A 19657-nucleotide genomic window follows, 5' to 3' on the forward strand; every position below is an offset into this window, starting at 1 on the left:
GGCACCAGCCCCGCTGGAGGGACAGGAGGGCCCAGAGCTCACCACCTGGGTGGCCCTTCACCTCCAGGCAGCTCCTGGGAAAGGCTGGTGGCTGCTGCCCCCAAGTGGTCATCCTGGGCACTGCACCCACAAGGCCCAGCCTCCAGGAGGGAATGGGGTTGGGTGGTCTGTGAGCTTCCTGACCAGAGGGGAACAAGGCCACCCGGGGACTGGAGCCAGATGGAGCAACATAGCCTGCTGGGGGTGCTGAGGCCCAGAGGGGAGGCCACGGCCTGGCAGGAGCTCAGACAGAGCCTGGCCCCGGCCACTGGTACTGTCCTGTGGAACCCTCCTTGAGAACCTGACTCAGCCCCTGAGGGTTGTCCACACTTGAGCCACTGACGGGTTGTGCCCACTGGCCGTTCATGCCCACATGGGCGTCTCAGCCACCTGAGCTGGCTCTGTCTCCAGATGGGAGGCTTGGGGACCCATTACCTGGCCCCCGCTGGCACCCCCGGACCCAGAGACAGCTGTCCGTGGTCGAATCACACTCCTGCTAGTTACAGGTCCAGGGGGGTGGCTGCCCCTCCCTGTGCCTCTGTTCTCAGCTGTCCAGTGGGTCCCAAGAGGATGCTGGGGACCTGCCCACTAGGCTGAACCCAGGGCTGGCCTGGGTGCCGAGGTGGGAAGGCACCAGCCGAGAGCTGTGAGGGACCCTCAGGGAGAGAAGGACCCCGGGGGGACTGCCAGCAGGCCTCATCACTTTGCACTCATGGTAGGGCCAGGGGCATGGGGTCCAGGGAGTGGGCACTGGGTGGCACAGAGCCGATGGCCCTGGAGGATGGCAGTAAGTTCCCTTCCTAGCCTCGGTCCCTGGCCTGGGAGCCAAACGCTCCTCCTCTGTGAGACCCCAGGGTGACCTCGCGGTCTCACTTCCCCCTTAATAAACAAGGATCCTGAGGCGCAAAAGAGTGTTCAACCCCAAAGCTCCCTGTCTGCCTTCCCCATACCCAGGGACAGCTGCCCCAGTCCTTCGCATCTCTGCCCCGAGGGCACTTCTCAGAAGGCCTTCCTCGATGATCCTGTGGAGCCAGGACGATGTACCCCACCCACCCAGCCCGAGTAGCTCTGGAGGTGGGTGGACAGTGCTGCCCCCGCAAATATGTGCGAGTCCTGCCCCTAACCTGTGAGTGAGACCTCCTCGAGTGGGAATAGTGTCTTTGCCAGTGCAGCCAACTATGGTGAGGCTGTGCCGCCCCACGGTGGGCCCTGACCCATGGAAGGGAAACCTGGGTGCAGACCAACCCTGGGAGATGGGTGCAGGGCTGATTGTGTGAGGCGGCCACAAGCCAAGGAAGGCCAGGAGCTCTGGAGCCCGGGAGCTGGTGGGGCCGGGGAGGACCTCCATGGGCCTTTGGAGGGAGCATGGCTCCACAGACGCCTGCATTCTGGGGGCAGGGCTGGTTTGGCTCTGGACAAGCGATGGCAGGAATGTCCTCTCTCTGTGCTGGGCGGCCCTGTTTCTGGCCTTGTAGGCCACAAGCCCCCGGGGTCACAGTGCTCCCGAGGGCTGGGAAGAGGGCCGAGGCTGCGCAGCCGAGGTGGGGCTGTGCACTGGGCAGGTCACCCTGCAGGGCTCAGGCTCCGTCCAGCAGGGTGAGGGGATCCAGCCTCTGCGACTTGAGAAGCAGGAGCCCAAAGGAGTGGTTTCTGCCGCTGGGTCCTCCCCGCCAGCCCCATTCCCATGCGACTTGGAGGTGATGCCACTGTCCCCTCATTCAGCTCCAAGGCCTGTTCGAGGTGGGGAGGCTGTGGTCATCTCAGCCCCTGGTGCCAGAGCCTGCTCAACATCACCACCGTGTGGCCTGGCAGGGGACCTGTCACCCAGGGTCCCCTGCAGGGGAGAGGAGCTGGGCCCTGGACCTCAGAGCTGTTGGGTGACCTAAGCCGTGAAGCCCCTGGCCTGCAGCAGCCACACCCCCTTGCACCTGAGTCCCACGCACTGGGGACCTGTCAGGACTCCTAGCTTTTGCTTGGTGTGGGTGAGGAATAGCACAGAGAGGCAGTGCCCTCAGGTGGCCCCCAGGAGACCCCTTGCCTTGCCTTCCCAGGTGCCCAGGACCAAGGGCCAAGAGCGCCCCCTGCTGTCCTCCCTTCCTGCGGCCACGAGGTCGTAGGCCTGCATTCTAACCCAGGCCAGGCCACCTATTGGCTGGGTGACAATGGGCTAGACATGCCTCCTGGTTAAATACAGCAATGATGACCTCTGTGGGGGGGTGTTCTGGGAGCACTCAGCAAGGACCCCCTGCAGAGCCCCCCCCCCCCCGCCAGGCCTGGGGCCCTGTGGGTGCTGAGCAGGAGGCTATGGTCATCTGCTGTTAGGGCACCAGAGTGACTGTGTTCCCTGATCCCAGGACCCCTGGGAATGATTAGGGACTCCTCCAGGCTGACAGAGAAGTGCACGTAATTAAAAACAAGCAAATCAAAACCCCACACGTCTCCTTCGAGTTGAGAATTGAAGCTTTTCGGGTACTGTGGCCACGGTAGGCACCAGACTCCCCTCCCGCCAGGGGCAACTAGAAAACTGAACCAAAAGCACAAGAAGCAGCTGTTGTGGTGTGGACAGCAGGGAGCTGCCCCACCCTGCAGGAGGAGAGGCAGAGCCAGGGGGAGGCCAGGGGCCTGGGACTTGTGACCAAATGCTGGCTGAGCACCACAGAGTGAGGCCTCGGGAGGGGGGCAGCAGCTACCCCAGGAGCTCTGTGGGCCAAGACACGCCTGCGTCCACGGGGCAGGAGCCACTCAACCCAGCCACCCGGGATGAGGAGGCCGACTGCTCACCAGCGCACTCACCACCACAGCCAGGTCTCAGGGGCCGGCTGAACCAGTCCTGGAGCAGGGGCTCCTCCAGATGTGACCAGAAAAGCTTCAGAACAAGTTCAGGAGGGGCCGAGTCCAGGAGGGCCCAAGTCCAGGAGGGGCCAAGTCCAGGAGGGGCCGGGCTGATGGCAAGTACGCGAGACACCCGTCAGCACAAAACTCAAGTTGTGAAAGGAGAGAGAACGAGGTCCAGAAACTAGCAATGTCTGCAGCCTCCAGCACCCAGCACCCAGTCCCGGAGGTGGGAGCAGGAAGCCAAGGCCATAACCCGGAGGGAGATGGAGAGTGTGGTGACGAGCCGAAGGGACAGGGACACTCTAAAGAGGGAAACAACAACATGGAATAAGAAGCCGGTGGGTGGCAGCAGCAGCAGCAGCCCAGGGACCGCAGAAAGCAGAGATCAAGGCCAAAGCCATCCACCCTGACACCCAGAAGCAAGGCCGGGGAGGCGTGAGCAGAGCCCGATGGCCGGGAGACAGGGTGGAACCGTCCAGGAACGGGCCAGGGGGGAAATGATTTCCAAATTGGATGGAAGTCAGATCTGCAGATCCAAGAGCCTCACGGCACCTTATGTGCAAGAGAAGCTGCCCCAAGGTGCCTCACCCTCCAGTGGCTGGGAACCAGCTGGGTGGGGGACTTAAGGGCACAGACAAGAGCGACTTCTGGCTTATCATCAGAAGTGCCGCAAGCTGAGAGCAGAACAGGTCTTCAGAGGATGGAAAGAAAACAAGATCCTCAAGCATCAGGATCATCTCAGGGAGAGCATCCTTCAAAATCGAAAACGAAATGAAGACATTTTAAGACAGAAACTGAGAGAATCCATGAGCAACAGAACTGCTCTATGAAAAGATGTCACAGTGACCTTTTCAGGACAGAAGAAAATAAAACCAGGTGTCAATTCAGACAAGGAATATAAACCCTTGGAAATTGTAAGTGTATGGATAAATGAGAGAAAGTTTTTTTCCTGTGCTCTAAAATAGTTTAAAGATGATATATTTTAAAGTCAAGGTAACAACTGCATTTTGAAATTTGTGACATCTGTAAAGTGAAATATATTACATTAAAAGCACAAAGGACAGGAGAAGAGAATAGACAGTTATGAAACTCATATTTTTACATGCAGTGGTTCGATATCACTTAAAGACAGAAAATAATGAACTAAAGAACAACGCTGAAAACCCTGGAGCAGACCCTGAAAGTTAAGTCAGAAACAGGATTAATATCTTCTAGTATTAGGACACAGAAGAAAGACAGCAGATATTACCATAAAAAAAAACAACAAAAAGCAAGATGGTAGCTTATATCCAACCCAGTCAATAATTATGTTAAATGTAAATGGATTAAAAACACTAGTTAAAAGATAGAGATTATCAGACTAGAAAAAAAAGACCTGATATATGATGACTATTAGATAGGGTGATTCAAATATAAAGAAACAGTGAAATAAGGATATAAAATATTCATGTAAACACTTGTCATAAGAAAACAGGAATAGCTTCTAGGGTGAGAAAAAGTAGACTTCAGGACAGGAATACTACCGCGGGGAAAGAGGGACACGTTATAATGATGAGGAGTTCCACTGACCGAGGAGACAGAGATCCTGCACATTTACACACACAACAACAGGGGCCAGGAGGCATACGAGGACAAATGACCACTGACCAGAGTGAGAGAGGAAACAGACCCACAACTGTAGTTGGAGATTTCAATACTCTCTCAACACTGGAAGGAGCGAGTAGGTGGGACACTCAACAAGGCTGTAAAAGACTCAAACAGCATAGTTAACCAACCCGACCTGACCCACTCACACAGTCACCATGCAGGGATGGCGATACATGGACATTCACCAAGATAAACATAAGTCAGGCCATAAAGCAAGCCTCGGCACATTTTAAATGACAGGAGTTATGCAGACCATGTTCTCTGATCACAGCACAGTTAAGTAGGAACCAATAAAAAGACAATACCTGCAAAACTCCCAACTATTTGAGAATTAATGAATATACTTTAAAGGAACCTAAAGGTCAAGGAAGAAATCACGGGAAACATTAGAGAATATTTTAAACTGAATTATAATGAAAAAAAAAAAAAACCCAAAATTTGTGGGATGCATCTATAGCAGGGCCTTGAGGGAAATTTGTAGCTTCGAATGCTTATATTACAAAAGAAGGTATGTTCAAAATCATTGACCTATGCGTCCATCTGTATATGTTGGAAAAAAATCAGTGGAAATTAAAACCAAAGTAAATAGAAGGAATGAAATAATAAATCAATAAAAATCTGTGCAATAAGAAACCCCTATCATAGCAAATCAATAAAACAACTGTTGTTTGATAGTCTGCCAGAGAAAGGGAGAGGTAAAGACTCCAACAACCAGCATCAGGGCCAAGGGAGCCATCACTACAGACCTCACAGCACTCGCAAGGCAGAGAATTTTGTCAGCAGGTTCAACAACTTAGGTGACATGACCAAGTTTCTTGAAAAACAGGTCATCAAGACTGGCACAAGAACAAAGAGAAAATCCAAATAGCACTGTATCTATTGAAGAAATAGAATTCTTAAAAAAAAAAAACCAAAAAACCAAAACCCTCACTTTTCTGCAAAGAAAACTCCAGACCCTGATGATGTCATGTTGAGGTTAGTGAAACATCATGTTGAAAGAAAGAAATAGTACCAGCCTGGCCCAGTCGTTTAGAAAACCGAGGAAGAGAGGACAGTGCTCATCTTGTTTTATACGGCCAGTGTTATCCTAATACCAATATCAAACACATTTCAAGAAAAAATAAAATTGCAAATTAATATTCCTTGTAGACAAAAGTGCATGAATTTTTTTGCTAAACATTAATAAATCAAATCCAGGTGTGTATGTAATAGATCGTATCATAATCAAGTGGGGTTTGTTTTAGGAATGCAAAGTTGGTTTAATGTTTGAAAACCAGTGTAATTTACCCCTTTAACAGAATACAGGAGAAAAATCATACATTCTTTTCGGAAGGTGGAGAAAAGCATTCGACACTATCCCACACGTGTTAATAATGGGCCTCTTAGCAGTGCAGAAACAGCCCCACAGAGGTTGTTCCACAGCTACATCAGGCCTGGTGGTGACCTTCTTGGGCTCTGACCACATCTACTCAGTGCCAGTCCAAGCATGTGCATGAGCTGAGAAAGAGCCATCAGACACACACGGATGGTGAAGAAGTGTGCGACCCTGAAGGCACCGTCGGGTGGTCGGAGGCGGGGCAGTGCACAGGTGGGGCACAGAGCACGTGCTGATACTTCAGTGCACACGTCTCATCCGCTCGTCAAAATCTCTGGATGTCACACCAGTGCAGCCCCCGAAGAAAGACAGCAGGAAAAAGCCAAAAAAAACCCCAGTTAGACCAAACAAGATTAATCCAAACAGGCCCAAAGGTGAGTTCAGCTGAAAAAAACCATCAGCTCAGAAAAAGACAGGTTTAACTAAAAACAATAAAAAGAAGGAGAAGTGGCCGCGGCTGCTCCAGTGAAGGAGCCCGGGAGCCGTACCAGGGGGCCGTATGAGGCCCCCGTGTCCTTTGGGACCGCAGCGGTCAGCCCAAACCCCCGTGCGGTCTGGGCGATAGTGTCCCCATTGCAGGTTCGTCGACTGTACCAAACGTGTGGCTCCCGTGGGGGACACTCGTAGAGTTCCACGCCAAACCTCTGACTTCTGTTCAATTTTGTCATGAACTAAAACTGCCTGAAAAATAAAGTCTTTTAAAGAATATTTTAAATATTTTATTTAAATATAATATTTAATTTAAATATAATGTTTTTATAATAAATATAATATCTATTTAAATATAATATTTTAAAAAGCTCTGTGACCCGCGGTCTGCAGCAATCAGCCAGCCAGCCAAACAGGAACTCGGCCGCTAAAGGCCTCAAGTGGCCAGGACTGGACCATTCACGTCCTGTGTTTTGTTTCTGCTTCTACCTCAGAACTAAATAGAAGAAGCCCAGATGCTGCTGTCCAGCCCACAGGATGTCCCCATGGACCCCAGGGGCCAGGGCTCCCCGGGGGCCTCCTGTGTCCGGCTCCCCATGCCCTGGCCTGTCCAAGGTGCTGCAGCGCTCTCCAAGTGAGCTGGTGAGTGGCCTCCGCGTGTCCCCACCCGAGGCCTTCCTTCATCTGCTGCTCACCGTAGGATGGACACTCGGGGTCTTTCCAGCTGGGGGCTCTACGCATTGCCCGCGGCACATAGGTCTCTGCATTTTAAAGGCGGGATCCTGCTCCGGCCTGCCTTTCTGGCTTCCTGGACCCTCCCAGTGTCCCTGGGGGCTCAGGAATCCAGCGGCCACAAGGCCCACTCTGGGCAGAGGAGGAGCCAATGCCTTCCCTGGGTCTTCAGGGCCCCATGGCACGGCCTCAGGCCACCACTGAAAGTCGTCACCACAGAGTCCCAGCCTCTAACGCCCTGAGCTGGAGGGCGAGCTCCATCCAGCTTCCCTTTCCTGAATTGGTCACGTCGTCGTGTGGGGACGTGGCCTGGTATGTGGGCAGGGGCCACCCCACCTGCAGTGCCGCCCGGGACCCGGTGCCCCTGGAGCATCCGTGCCGAGGGGGCTCTCCCCGTCCTCTCAGCGCTAGGAAGCCGCCCTGGCCCCGCCTTCGCCCTCCTCTGGGTCCGGGGACACCTGCTGCCCTGGGAGGTAAGGTGACCGTTCCCTCTGGATCTTCCTGGCGACCCGCTTGGCTCCGGGAGGCCGAGGGGAAAGAGACGCACTTCTCTTCCCAGAAAACAGATTCTTCATTGACACTCTTTATCCTTCCTGTCCATTCCTTTCCCCCTGTTCCCCAAACGGGGCCTTCCCTCAGTCCTTTGTGTGAGGAGCGGCCGTGGGGAGACAGAGTCCTCTTGTCAGCAATGTCCTGTCCACCGCTGTTCTGCCTTCCTGCGGGTCCCAACCATGGGGCCATTATCAGACGCTCCCCTCCAGGGCTAACAGGCAGCTCGTTGCCAGGCTGAACACGAGGGGAGAGTGTCACTTGCCGGAGCCCCAGTGTGGCGAGCTCCCGGAGGGGCCCCTGTGGGGGCTGTCGGGCGCTGTCATTCCATCTCTGTGAATGACTTTTGGGAGCCCAGCCATCTGCTGGTTTGAGATTCACACCATTTATCCTCCGAGAACGGAAGCCTCTTTTCCAAAGAGGGGCTGGTCCAGCCGCCTCGCTCTGGGCCAACCCACATCTGACCGCCAGGGCTCCAGGCCACACCAGGCTCGGCCAGTCACGTCAGGAAGGTGGACAGCCTAGAATGCTAGGACTCTCCCCGAGCACTGCGCTGGGGAAATGAACTTGGGTGACGGTCCGGGAGGCAGAACGGCTCGGTGCCCGGTTGGGTCTGGGGATCTTGCACCGAGATCGATTCCCACCCCTTCCTTTTGTCAGTTGCTGGGGCTCACTGGTCAGGGGACTCCAGGTCCCTCAGTTCTGGTGACTGTCACCAGCACATGTTCTGGCCCCTCAGTGGACGCTGGAGGCCCTAGTGTTTCCAGAATCCATGCTGAGAGATGGCTCTCAGCAAACATCCCTCCGCTGGTCCGCCCGTCTGATGTCCCTGGGTGCTGAGGGCTGTGTCAGTGGTGCTATGGGCAGCAGTGGACAGAGGCAAAGGGGTCCTTGCATATCCCGGGGTCTGGACATCCCCAGCACTTCCAGAGCTGCTGGAGGAGGAGAGCCAAACCACCACCTGCAGCCGCAAGGCCCTGGACACCCCCGAGGGCCCACCTTGGGTGGGTGGGGGAGGTTCTGTGGGACAGGAGCCTCACTGGGCGAGGGCCTCAGGAGGGAAGCTGTGATGCCCATCCCCCCCACCCCCCACCCCCCCAGCTAGGTCTGGTGGAAGGGCAGAGGCCATGAGACTTGGAGGCTGGTGTGAGTCCTGGGAATTTGGGAGCTGCCACTTGGAGGTGCAAATGGTGGAGGGAGGGTGGCAGGTGCAGGTGGGGAGCCAGGCAGAGGGCTTGGAGGAGGCCCAGGCCAGGCTGCACCTGCAGGTGAGAAGCTCCCTGTGGGAGTCGGGTCTGGTGGCCAGGCGATGGCTGAGGAAGGGCAGGCGTCAGAACCCCAAGGCTAGGCCTAGGCCACTAAGAACGGGGTCTCTCCAGGAGATGAGGCACCAGAGGGCCAGCCCTCAGCCTCGCCTACATAGCACCGTCGTCTCGTGGCCGTCTGCCACCCAAACCCTGGCCAGGCCCACCTTGGAGCAGGTGGAGGGGTAGGAAGAAGGAGCTTTGCCCAGAGGCTGGGGTCTGTGGAGCAGCTGGCAGGGAGGAGCAGAGGAGAAATGCAGTGACCAGGGCAGGGGTGGACGTCCAGAAGCAAAGCTCGGCTGCCGGGAACATGAGCCGACCTGGGAGCCGGCGGGAAGTTGAGGTGGGGAGGGCCCTGGGAGGGCTCTGGTTCACGGGAGACCCACCTTGGTATAGCAGGGCTCTGAAGGGCTGGGCCCTGGCCTTTTGAGGTGTATGCATCACAGTCCTCTTGGTTAGAGCAGAATCGGGTTGGGCCTGAAGGAAGGTGGACATCAGGAAGGGGTCCCCAGAGGAGGGGCAGCCTGCACAAGGCCAGAAAGGCCCCTGGGGGAGGCTGGATCTGCTCCTTCACAGCTCATCTCTGTTCACCTGTCTGGCACAGGGAAGGTGGCTTTGGGGACCAGATTCCTCTGTCATGGCTGGGGACCTCGGCTTGGGCCAAGCCCCACCCTCCCCAGAGGTCTGGGTTCCTCCCCCAGTGAAGCTCCAGGCAGCGAGGCTTAGAAAACCACACAGATTTATTGCATATCAATCTCATGTATAAATTCATTGTGGCATTGGAAAGATTACATTTGGTATACAGTCCTATTCTACAGCATTAACCTCAAAATCAGCTTCTGCTAGGCTTTACCTTAAAGAAATCTCTCTACACAAGTACATCTGTCTTCATCACGAGCATCAAAATGAAATCTGCAAGATGGCTCTGGATTCTCTACTACGCCCCATGTCTTCTCATTTCACCGCCCTCCTGCAGCGACTTCCGGGTCAGGGAGGGCCTGCCCTCTGCGTGGGTGGCTTAGGGCTCCCAGTCTGGACGTGGACCCTACTCACATATCCATAAGTGCATCTACGGAATTTTCCTCGTAATAAAATTTCACAAACAGACACGATAATGACCGCTAAACACGAGTCATGCACAGTTTGCTTATAAACAGCAGAAGCGATTTACAACCACGGAGCTGTGCGGCGAGCAAAAACAAAACGATATATGAAAACCAGACATTTACATTTGATTTCTTTTTCAACACTATACAGTTCTAAAAGGAACAAAACAAAACAAAACAAAAAAACCCCAAAACAGAACTCAACCCAATCTGCCATGTAACAATGGCGTGGACGCACAGGTCTGTGGTCCTCGTGCGGCCGGGGCAATGCATATGCAGAAATGCAGACAGACCCTCAGTTACAAAGTATACCTATATACACGCTTTAAATTACAGATTCTGACTCCAGGGCTCCGCTTCCCTTGCGCTGAACAAGCGGCGAGACCGGAGGCGCTGAAGGACATCTCTAGAGTTACCTTGTTCACAGGTGAATTGCGCATTTGGAAACTCAAGCTGCCTGTGGGTATTGGGATTTCTTTTTTTTTTTGCCAAAAGTGGTAACTGTGAATCCGTGACAGAAAAGAATGAATAAACAAACAAATGAAAAATGGAATGAAAGAGAAAGGGACTCTTCTCGGAATGACGCAAGACGTCTTCGTCACAGTATCACTCAATGCGGCGGACAGTTCCACGGCTCTGGACACCCGGCTGGCCTCCACTGACCAGGAACGGTGTCCGGTGTTCCCAGCCGGGAGGGAGCGCCGCCCCGGCTCCCCGACCCCCGTCCCCATCCTGCGGCAGTATGGGGCAAGCCCTCCTCTCCCCTCCCTGGAAGAGCTCAGTAGGTTTCAGTCACTCAGGCAAGGGACGAGGATGGGGACAGGGACCACAATCCAGTGCTAAAACACGTGATATGTATCAGGGAGGGTGTTTGCAAATGCTCGCTGGGGAAGGAGCAGAAGCAGAGGGGCCAAGGGCCCTCCGGTCTCCAGGGCTGGACTCTGGGTCACGGGGGTCTGGGTCCAGCAGGGTCTGGAAAGGCCAGCTGCACTCTTGGCCTTGGGAAGGAGGGCCCCTCGGGCTGGGCAGTCTCTCAGGCCACTCTGTGCTTACCCCATCCACTAGTCCACCTCCCTGGGTTTGCTCAGGGACATCACGGGGCTCGCTCATGCAGAATCTGCCTGTTCAGTAGGATGGGCAGCCCCACATGTCCTCCCTGAGCATCCTGGGATGGGGGCAGCAACAGGACACAGGTGGGGCCTCACCAGGGACAGGGTCCCCAGGACGTAGAGGGAAGGTGCAGGGGCCTCCTCTGAATTTCTGTTGGGGGACGAGGGCCAACAATCCAAAGGAGTTATCCTCAAGGCCACACGCTGGGCAGACTGGCCTCAACCTGAGCCACCTTCCGCAAGCCAGCCGCCTCGACCCTTCTTTGCCCTTGCCGCATAGCCACACGGCCCCCTGTTTGGGCTTGGTGCTCTGGGGGCCAGGGTCTTGGCTTGGCCCCCCGACCCCCAGTTGGTCTCCTAGTGTGGAGGACACTGGGCCTGAGTGACCAGACACCTGTGGGCTGCCACTGCCACCTGGGCACAGGAAAGCCAGGAGCCTGGAGCTGGCTGGGTCTGGGGCAGTACCAAGCACTGACGCAACTTAGGGATCGCTCTCTTCGTCAGGGGGTCTGAGGGCAGAGCACCCCAAAATGCCGAGTGCTGGGCCCAGGGGGCTGAGTGTTCAAGAGAAGCTGGGCCTGCTATCCTTTCGGGGACAAAAATACATGACAAATGTGCAGCCAGGGCTCTTTGGAGAGAGGGAAGAAGAGAAGGAAGAGAAGAGAAAATGCGCGGGAAGATGCGCCCCCGATGACAGAACTGGGCAGGGCACCCCAGGGTGACGAGGGGGGCCTGTCTGTCCTGCAGCTGCCAAGACACACCTCGGCCTCCTCCATCCGGACTTCCCGCTGGGAGAGAGCAGCACATCGCAAAGAAAAGCACACACCTTATTCTTTCGCAGAAGAAATCATATAATTTGGGTTTACAGAAGTGGGGGGTTTGTATCTGAGGTTGGATTTTTGTGAGGGTCCCACCCTAGTTCAAGGAGGAAGTGGAAATTCCTGGGCCGGACCTGGCGGGTCTGTGAGGAGCCGTCCTGGGCTGGTGTGTTTGCGAGTCCCTGCGGGTCGGCCAGCGGCTCAGGCTCCCCGGCTCCCCCGAGGGCGTCTTTCCAGCCTGCGCACAGGTGCGCAAGGCCAGTCCAGGGGCAGGCTGGCTCTCTGTTTTAGCAAGGGGAGAAGCCCTTTCACTGTGACCTGCAGGTCCCTGGTGTCTGCAGGGGCCTCCGGGGTGTGTCTCCAGAGCTCACCTGGCCACCTGGCCACCTGGCATCAAGGGGCGGTCATCTTTGGCCTCGAGCCACTGGGACACTCATGGAACACGCCGGCTTCAATACTGCCTATTGCCCCCGGGGAACACCACGGGGAGGTCCCCGCAGGGCACAGAGCTACACTGTGTCAGGCCCTGTGCCCTGGTTCTGTGCGTTCTTGCTCCTCTTTGTTTAAAGGGAAACTGGGGCAATTTTTTTTTCCTCTTCTTGTTTTTTTCTTCCAAACAATAAAAGAAATAAATAGAACACTTGTCTTAAATGCAGCTGAAACTCAGATTTAACAAAACACATGATTGTCTGGTAAATGGGTAGCAGTGACAGCAGGATTCGTGAGGGGGGGACGCGGGGGTATTTGGCACATTAAAAACCGCCCCACTCCCTGGTTAGTGATCACACGACACGCAGCCTTATTACACGGTTTTGGTCCTTCACTAGATACTTATATTAACATTATTTCTTCACAATAAGAATGTCTAATGCCAAAAATACTGTTAAGGAAGAAATAAAATAAGAAAAAAAAAAGAATCAGAAAAAATTACAAGTTATATACAGATTAAGGTAAATTCCATCAGGAAAAAAATTACTTGAAATTGGCCCCTACGGGAATAATTTAAAGCCGGTCCGAATGGAGAGGTGGACACATCCCCAGGGAGGGAGAGTGGCCCATCCTGGGGACTGTGCTCTCTGCTCTTTGCAGCAGGTCCCCAACCCCTTCTGCTCCCGACCCTGTCTTGTCAAGAACCTGCGCCAAGAGCAGAAGCGGCGGCCGGGTGGTCGGTGCGGAGCCTCAGGCACGGGCAGCGCTGGGCGTCCTGAAGTGGTGCAGCTGGGAAGGGCACCCCACCTGGCGGCCTCGGCCTCGGGCAGGACACTCCAGCTGCTGGGGGTCAGGTGAGAGCAGGAGGTTGGGGACCCAGAATGTCCCAACAAACCCTGCCTTGAGAAGAGCGGCTGGGCCAGCCTGGGTGGTGGAGGCACAGCTTGCGGGGAGGATCATCAGGTGCTCTGCCACACCTCTGCACGCAGGACCTGAGCCACGGGCTCCCGACATCCCCATACAATTGGGGGGTCATGGGTGGGGCCCTGTGGATTTCTTTGCAGGCCACAAGCGGGCACGCAACCTCCCAGTCCCGGCTCCAGCAAGCCTGCAGCCAGGCACTAAGTCTAGGAATTCCTCAGCAGGGTCTGCGCACGTTCAAAGGAGAGTCCCCGGGCCTCTTTTCTGTCTTGGGGGGCACCCAGAATCACCTTGGCTTGTACAAATAGGATCAACGATAGAAAATTCTCCATTATCTACAGTATAAAGGGTACACCCCAAGCACAGCGCTGGCTGCCCAGGCAGGTTTGGGTTGGCAAATAAGCTGAAATTCCAAAGCAATGCAAAATTACTTTTAAAAAACAATTTGCAAGTCATTTTGTTTGATTTTTTAAAAAATACTGTCTATTTTTTTTTTTTTAAACCCACATGCTTAAATAGACTCTGTAGTCAATAAGATTACCAAAAGGGTCATTCTGGTCATTTTCATTATAAAAACTGCGCCTGTGTCTCCTCCGGGCACACCTGCGTCCTCTGTGCACTCTCTGGTGCCACACAGGCTCCCAGAAGCAGCCCGGGGCTCCCATCCGGGCTTGAGATCCCACCCTCACCCGCCATGCTCTTCTTCAAGGCTGCTCCGCTCCGAGAGCCGCCTGAGCGTCGCTGGTGCTCGCCGAGACTGAAGGCTATTCCCAGGGCCGGTTCTCAGAGGCAGGGAGGTGCCATGGCTGCTTTGGGGACTGTTGGGTTCCAAGTTTTCCCTGGAGAAGTCAGAATTGAACTTGGAGGGTGGTGGCTGGGTGCCGAGCAGTGCTCCAGTGCAGGTGGCAGGGGCTTCCGGGGGCCCGCCGCCATTCCCTGCAGCTGGCACCCCGACTTTGGACTCTGGCCCTGGGGCCTCCTGGCCCCTCAGAGGTGGTTGATGGGGTTAAAGGCTCCAGACTCCGACGTGGCTCCTGCGATGTTCAACCAAGCGTCCAGCGAGCTCTGGGAGGGGGCGTGGAGAGGAGCATCCTCGGAAAGGGACAGCATCATTGCATATGCCTGGCAGGGGGACAACACAGGACCGGTGAGCAGTGTCACAGACAGGAAGGGCTGAACCTTGTCCCCAACCTCCGCTGGCCCCTGGCCACCTTGGCCTGGCCCTGTCAGATGGGGAGAGGTGGGCAAAGGTGCCTGGGGTCAGGCTCTTCCCCTGGCCTGGAAGACAGAGGCGTGTGAGGGGTCAGAACAGGGCAGGGGGTGTTTGTCCAGAGTGGCACCAAGACACCGTGGCCTGGCCTGGGGCCTCTAGTGCACACAGAACCCCGTGGCCTCCTGGGGGTGCTCCCTGCACTCGCCTTTCATCCCCCCACTTTGATCTTCCTGGTGACAGGTGTCTGTGCTGGGAGGGCCCTGGGACCTGGTGGGAGGTACTGCTAAGACCCCCCCACTCACAGGGTCCTCCCTGCCTGGAGGGGCAGGGGCCTGGGGACACCTGCCTTGGCAGCTGTGGTGTCGTCACAGAGCTACTTCTAGAAACAAAATGGGCAGCATTTCTGAGCTGATGAGTTCTTAGGGAGTGGGAATGTGTTTTTCCTGGCCTTAGTCAGCAACAGGACAGGACATCCTTCTGCCCAGGCCTCAGGGCAGGAGGTGACCAGGCCTGGGACACTCGGAGTATTCTGTGTGTTCATGGGTGGGGTGATGGGGAAGCACGTGCCGGTCCCCCCAAGCAAACATTCTGGACAGCATTAGTAGAAGACGAAGACAGACATGCAGACAGCTTTTGCTGAGACTCTGGGGCTGGGCCACGCCCTGCAGCAGAGAGAGTGGAGGGACCTGAGCCTCTAGCTGCAGAGGCACAGGGGGCAGGGTCCTGTGGCCACGGCCCTAGGCATGGAGATGAGATGTGCCAGGCTGAGGCCGGTGCCCTTCCTCACCCCATGCTGCTCTAGCTGGGGGGTGGTGACCGCTTGACAGGTTAGAGATTGGGAGACCCAAGCAGCTGTTCGTGGGCATCACCCACTCGGGATGGGACGAAAGTGACCCTTGCTCCTGCGTCTGAGACCCAGCTGCCCACTCTCTGTCCTCAACCCCTTCCTGCTTCACCTTGGCTGTGGGCCCCTGGAGGTCACTGGGGCTTCACTTTAGCTCAGTTCAGTGGGCACGCTGAGGAGGGGTCCTGAGCTTCCCTTGGGCAAGGGATGGCCACAGTGGGAGGGGAGGACTGGGGTCGTCCCTCCGACAAGAGGTGCGGTGGCCCGGAGCCAGGTGGAGACGGAAGGGAGGGCAGGGCTCTGATGGTACCTACCTGGTTCTTAGCCTGCCTGTACAGGGTCTGTTTTAAAGCCTCAGAGTCTAAGGTGGAATTAAGCACATCTTTAACTTCAAATGCTTCCTCAGCTGCTCTGTGGAGATCCAGCCCCTTCCCAAAGGCCGGCGTCGGCTCCAAAGCTGACAGGCCGCCCTCTGGCTCCTCATGACACCTGCACCAAGGACCAGGGGGCCGGGGTTAGCGGGCCTGGCCGCCGGCCGCCCGTCTGATGCTGCATGGCTGGCTGTGCGCCTGCATGCATGCCATGGGTCTCCACAAGCCACATGCACAAGGAGACAGACACATGGACACAGGACACCTAGACGGAAGCCACGGACGCAGGAGAGCAGATGGACAGAGGGCCCCACGGGGCCGAGTGGGTCACACACACGACTGACAGCAGGTGTGGTCTCTGGTCTAGAGATGGAGGGCTGGGAAGGAGGCCTTCATTTCGAGAGACTCCAGGCAGCTTTGGAGAGGCCCAGGCTGCCCTCCCTGGACCCAGCACTGCCCAGGAAATGCCATCTCCAGAGGGCCTCCCCTGGGGGTCTTGGAATGCTGGCCATGTCACCCCAGTGCCAAGGGAAGTGGTTCTAGTCGGTAGGACTTCCAAAGCTGTGGGTGCTCAGGCCCTGTACCTACTGCCCCTCTTCAGGCCGGACAGCACTGCTGGGGTGGACGCAGCAGTGAGTAGCCTCATGGCAGTGCCTGGACCCTGAGCAGGAGACGCTCGATGGCCAGCTCTCCCAAGAAGGGAAGGTGCTGGAGAAGCTGTCCCCAGAGCTGCCGGGTGGGATGGGCAGAGTCTCCAGAGGTCAGGGGCTCAGGGACACACCCAGAGCTGCCTTGCTGGCTGGTTGGCCAGGAGCCTCCGTGCACATGTTGGTCATCCAGCGGGAGGCTCTGGCGCCAAGGAGATTGGGTCCTGCTGCCTGCCCTGGCTCTCTGTGGGGTGACCTTGGCAGGGGTTTGGCCTTTGGCCCTCACAGTCCACTCTGCAGACAGGATGAATGGCAGGTGGACCGCAGGCTGACGCCTCCTGTCCGACAGAGGACGCCTTCCCTCCTGCCCTCTCCTTCCAGCCTCTCGGAGGCTCCAGACCCCCTGGCCGTCCTACAGGGGCTTGCAGAAGCCACACCTGCTGGGCAGGGAGGAGCCCTGGATGGAGGTGCCTCCTGGCAGAGGAGGACGTCCTGAAGAGGACGGTCACCTGGAGATCCCCAGTCCCTCCCTGGCTATCCCCCCCGCCCACAGCCGCCCCCACCTTCGGGTGTGGTCAAAGCCCACGGCCAGGGAGGCGGGTGGCTCCTCGTCCTCCTCATCCTCGTAGACTCCCTGGGGCTCGGGCGTGGGGGACACCGTGTCGTCCTGCGACTTCCCGGCCAGGCTGTCCTCGTCCTCCTCTTCCAGCTCCTCCTCTTCCTCCTCCTCCACATCCTCTGGCTTCTCGCTGGCTAAGCCTGGACACTGGGGGCTGCTGCCCAGCTCCTGGATCTCTGGCCTGAAGGACAGGGGGAAGCCGGCTGTGCTCAGGGGCCCTGCCTCGCCCGCCCCCAAGGCCAGCAGCTGCTCTCTCTTTCCCTGCTGCCTCCCTGTGGCCTCCCAGCTCTCCCCAGGAGACCTGGCATTTATGTCAGAATCCTTAAGCTCTGGGTCCTGGGCACCTGGTGGCCTCCCTGGACCCAGCCGTGCTCCCTGCCATGGACGGAGAGCGATGCGGGTGGGGGAAGGTCGCAGGAGAGGAGAGGGTCGTGGGGGGGACGCAGGGACAGAAACAGGTCCCCCGGCAGTGGACACCAGGCCATTCAGGGGTTCCTGGTGAGTGCGTGTGGCAGGGAAAAGGCTGCGGCTGGGCCTGGAGAAGTAGTCCTGTGCTTGTGACAGGGTTGGGCACTGCCCAAGGGTGCCTGCACGCCCTGTCCAGGGCCCGTGGTGCCCATCTGCACATGTTCCCCAGCCAGGCACAGGGACTCAGGACCACGAGGGGGCTCCCGAGGGACATGTGGGACACTGGGCTCAAGCTGCCTGCTGTCAGCTGTCTACAGCAGCCAGGCCAAGCTTGGTTCAGAGACCCCGGGACTCCTGTGGCTCGGATCCCGCCTCACAGCCTCAGGTCACTGTGTCCTGGGCACGAGGCTTACTCTGGCTCCTCCTTACTAAAGAAAAAAGAGAAAAGCCAGCGAGGGGGGAGAGCTCTCAGGCCCGCAGAGAGTCCCGCCCGGGTGCACTCCATCTTCATGCCTAAGGCCACCAGGGCCCGGGGCTGCAGCCACCGTCGGGCGCTCCTGCTGGCAGAGGGCCTCAGTGAGGGGCAAAGGTGTCCTCCACTGCGGCTTCCAGAGCAGCAGTCCCCCACTCTCGTCCTGCTGGGCCCGGGGGGACTGTCGGCAGCAGCACTGGGGCAGCACACGCGGTCTCAGGTGGACCCAGGGGTCGGTTCTTGGCATTGAAGGTGGCGTCTCCACAGCGCCTGGCTGGGCGGGAGACGCTCGATGGCCAGCTCTCCCAAGACGGGAAGGTGCTGGAGAAGCTGTCCCCAGAGCTGCCGGGTGGGATGGGCAGAGTCTCCAGAGGTCAGGGGCTCAGGGACACACCCAGAGCTGCCTTGCTGGCTGGTTGGCCAGGAGCCTCCGTGCACATGTTGGTCATCCAGCGGGAGGCTCGGGCGCCAGGGAGATTGGGTCCTGCTGCCTGCCCTGGCTCTCTGTGGGGTGACCTTGGCAGGGGTTTGGCCTTTGGCCCTCACAGTCCACTCTGCAGACAGGATGAATGGCAGGTGGACCGCAGGCTGACGCCTCCTCAGGTGCAGCGGGCAGCCAGGTGCAGACGTCCCAGGCGGGTCCCACGTAGGTCTGTGTGGAATCCCTGCTCTCTGGGGAGCAGGATCTACCCTCTTTCTTTCCTGCCTGCTCACCCTGCACAGAACACATGCCATGGGTGTGAGTGGGTCCAGCAGGGTCCACTCAGGTCTGGCAGGCTGCTCTCGGCTTCAGACAGGAGGACGGCCACTCCGGTTGGCGACATGCTGGTGGCCTGTGCGCTGACAGCTCCGCAAGCTGACGCTCCCGAGTCGGTGAGGTGTGGCTCAAGGTCCTTCTGAATTTGAGGGGAAACTGCCTCCCGGCTCCTGGCGTCTCTGTCCTCCGTCCCCACAGGGCTCTCCTTGTGTGTTCACACTGCCCCTTTTGTAAGGGTCCAGAGGCCACCTCACTCCAGCAGTCCTCACGGTCACTCCCCCTCCCCCGTGGAGACCCTGTCCCACACTGTCATGCCCAGGTGCGCTGGGGTGAGGGTTCCACGGGGGAACTGTGGGAACACAGTCCCACCCAGGGGCTGAGGGGTTGCTGGGCCAGGAAGCCTGGCAGGCCTTGGCCTCACCTACTGACCGAAGCCAGGTGGTGTTAGCTGCTTCTAGCCCCAAGTGGGACTGCCAGCGTCCCCACCAGGCGGGCTGACTAAAGTCAACCGTGCCCCGCTATCATGGGTGACAGTGACAGGGAACAGTGAAGGGCAAAGCCAGCTGGGCCCTGGGCCTCGCTGCAGCAGGACAGGCTGTCCGGGGCCTGGGTGAGGCCCGACCTTGGGCTTTGTGGGGTGTGGGACCAGGTGTGCCGGGGTTGGGCTTGGGGCTGCTCACCCTCTGGCTGTGGGTAGGGGCAGTGGGGAGGCTGCTGGAGTGCCCCATGGCAAGGCCAGGGTTGGGACGGCAGGGCTCCTGTCCTCATCCGCGAGCTGGGACACTTGTCCTTCCAGAGATGCCCCTGTCCTCATGGCTCAGTGGAGTGCCTGGCCTGCCACTGTGGTGCATGGGGGTCTTGCTGTCCTCAGACTGCCCCAGGACCTTGGCACTGGTCCTGGGTCACCCAGTGAGGACGCCAAGGGCGAGTTCTCATTCCTTCTTTGTCTGGCTCTGCCCAGGGCCTCAGAGGGCCAGGTGGGGTGGTCTTTGGCAGTGAGGAGGTGTTCTCAGAGTGGCAGGACGAGGGCCCT

At 57.4% G+C, this 19657-nt stretch overlaps 1 protein-coding gene across 6 annotated transcripts in view; it reads right to left on the reverse strand.

The window, feature by feature from the left end:
- Nucleotides 1-9632: 9632 nt before the first annotated feature.
- The window catches only part of Prdm16 (PR/SET domain 16), a 310011-nt gene continuing 299986 nt past the window's right edge, over nt 9633-19657 (reverse strand). For 4 of the 6 annotated variants that reach the window (XM_046424769.2, XM_046424767.2, XM_046424770.2 and 1 more), the window contains exons 15-17: nt 16932-17168; nt 15665-15839; nt 9633-14415 (exon numbers count right to left, since the gene is read on the reverse strand). In XM_046424769.2, the coding sequence (XP_046280725.1) occupies nt 14281-14415; nt 15665-15839; nt 16932-17168 (547 nt within the window). In that variant the 3' untranslated portion in view covers nt 9633-14280. The other 2 variants (XM_046424771.2, XM_058572764.1) reach the window with 2 other exon arrangements.

The sequence above is a fragment of the Marmota monax genome, unplaced genomic scaffold, assembly GCF_021218885.2.
Source record: "Marmota monax isolate L192 unplaced genomic scaffold, Marmota_monax_Labrador192_F-V1.1 WCK01_AAM20220418_F8-fsc00080, whole genome shotgun sequence".
Taxonomy (NCBI): Eukaryota; Metazoa; Chordata; class Mammalia; order Rodentia; family Sciuridae; genus Marmota; species Marmota monax.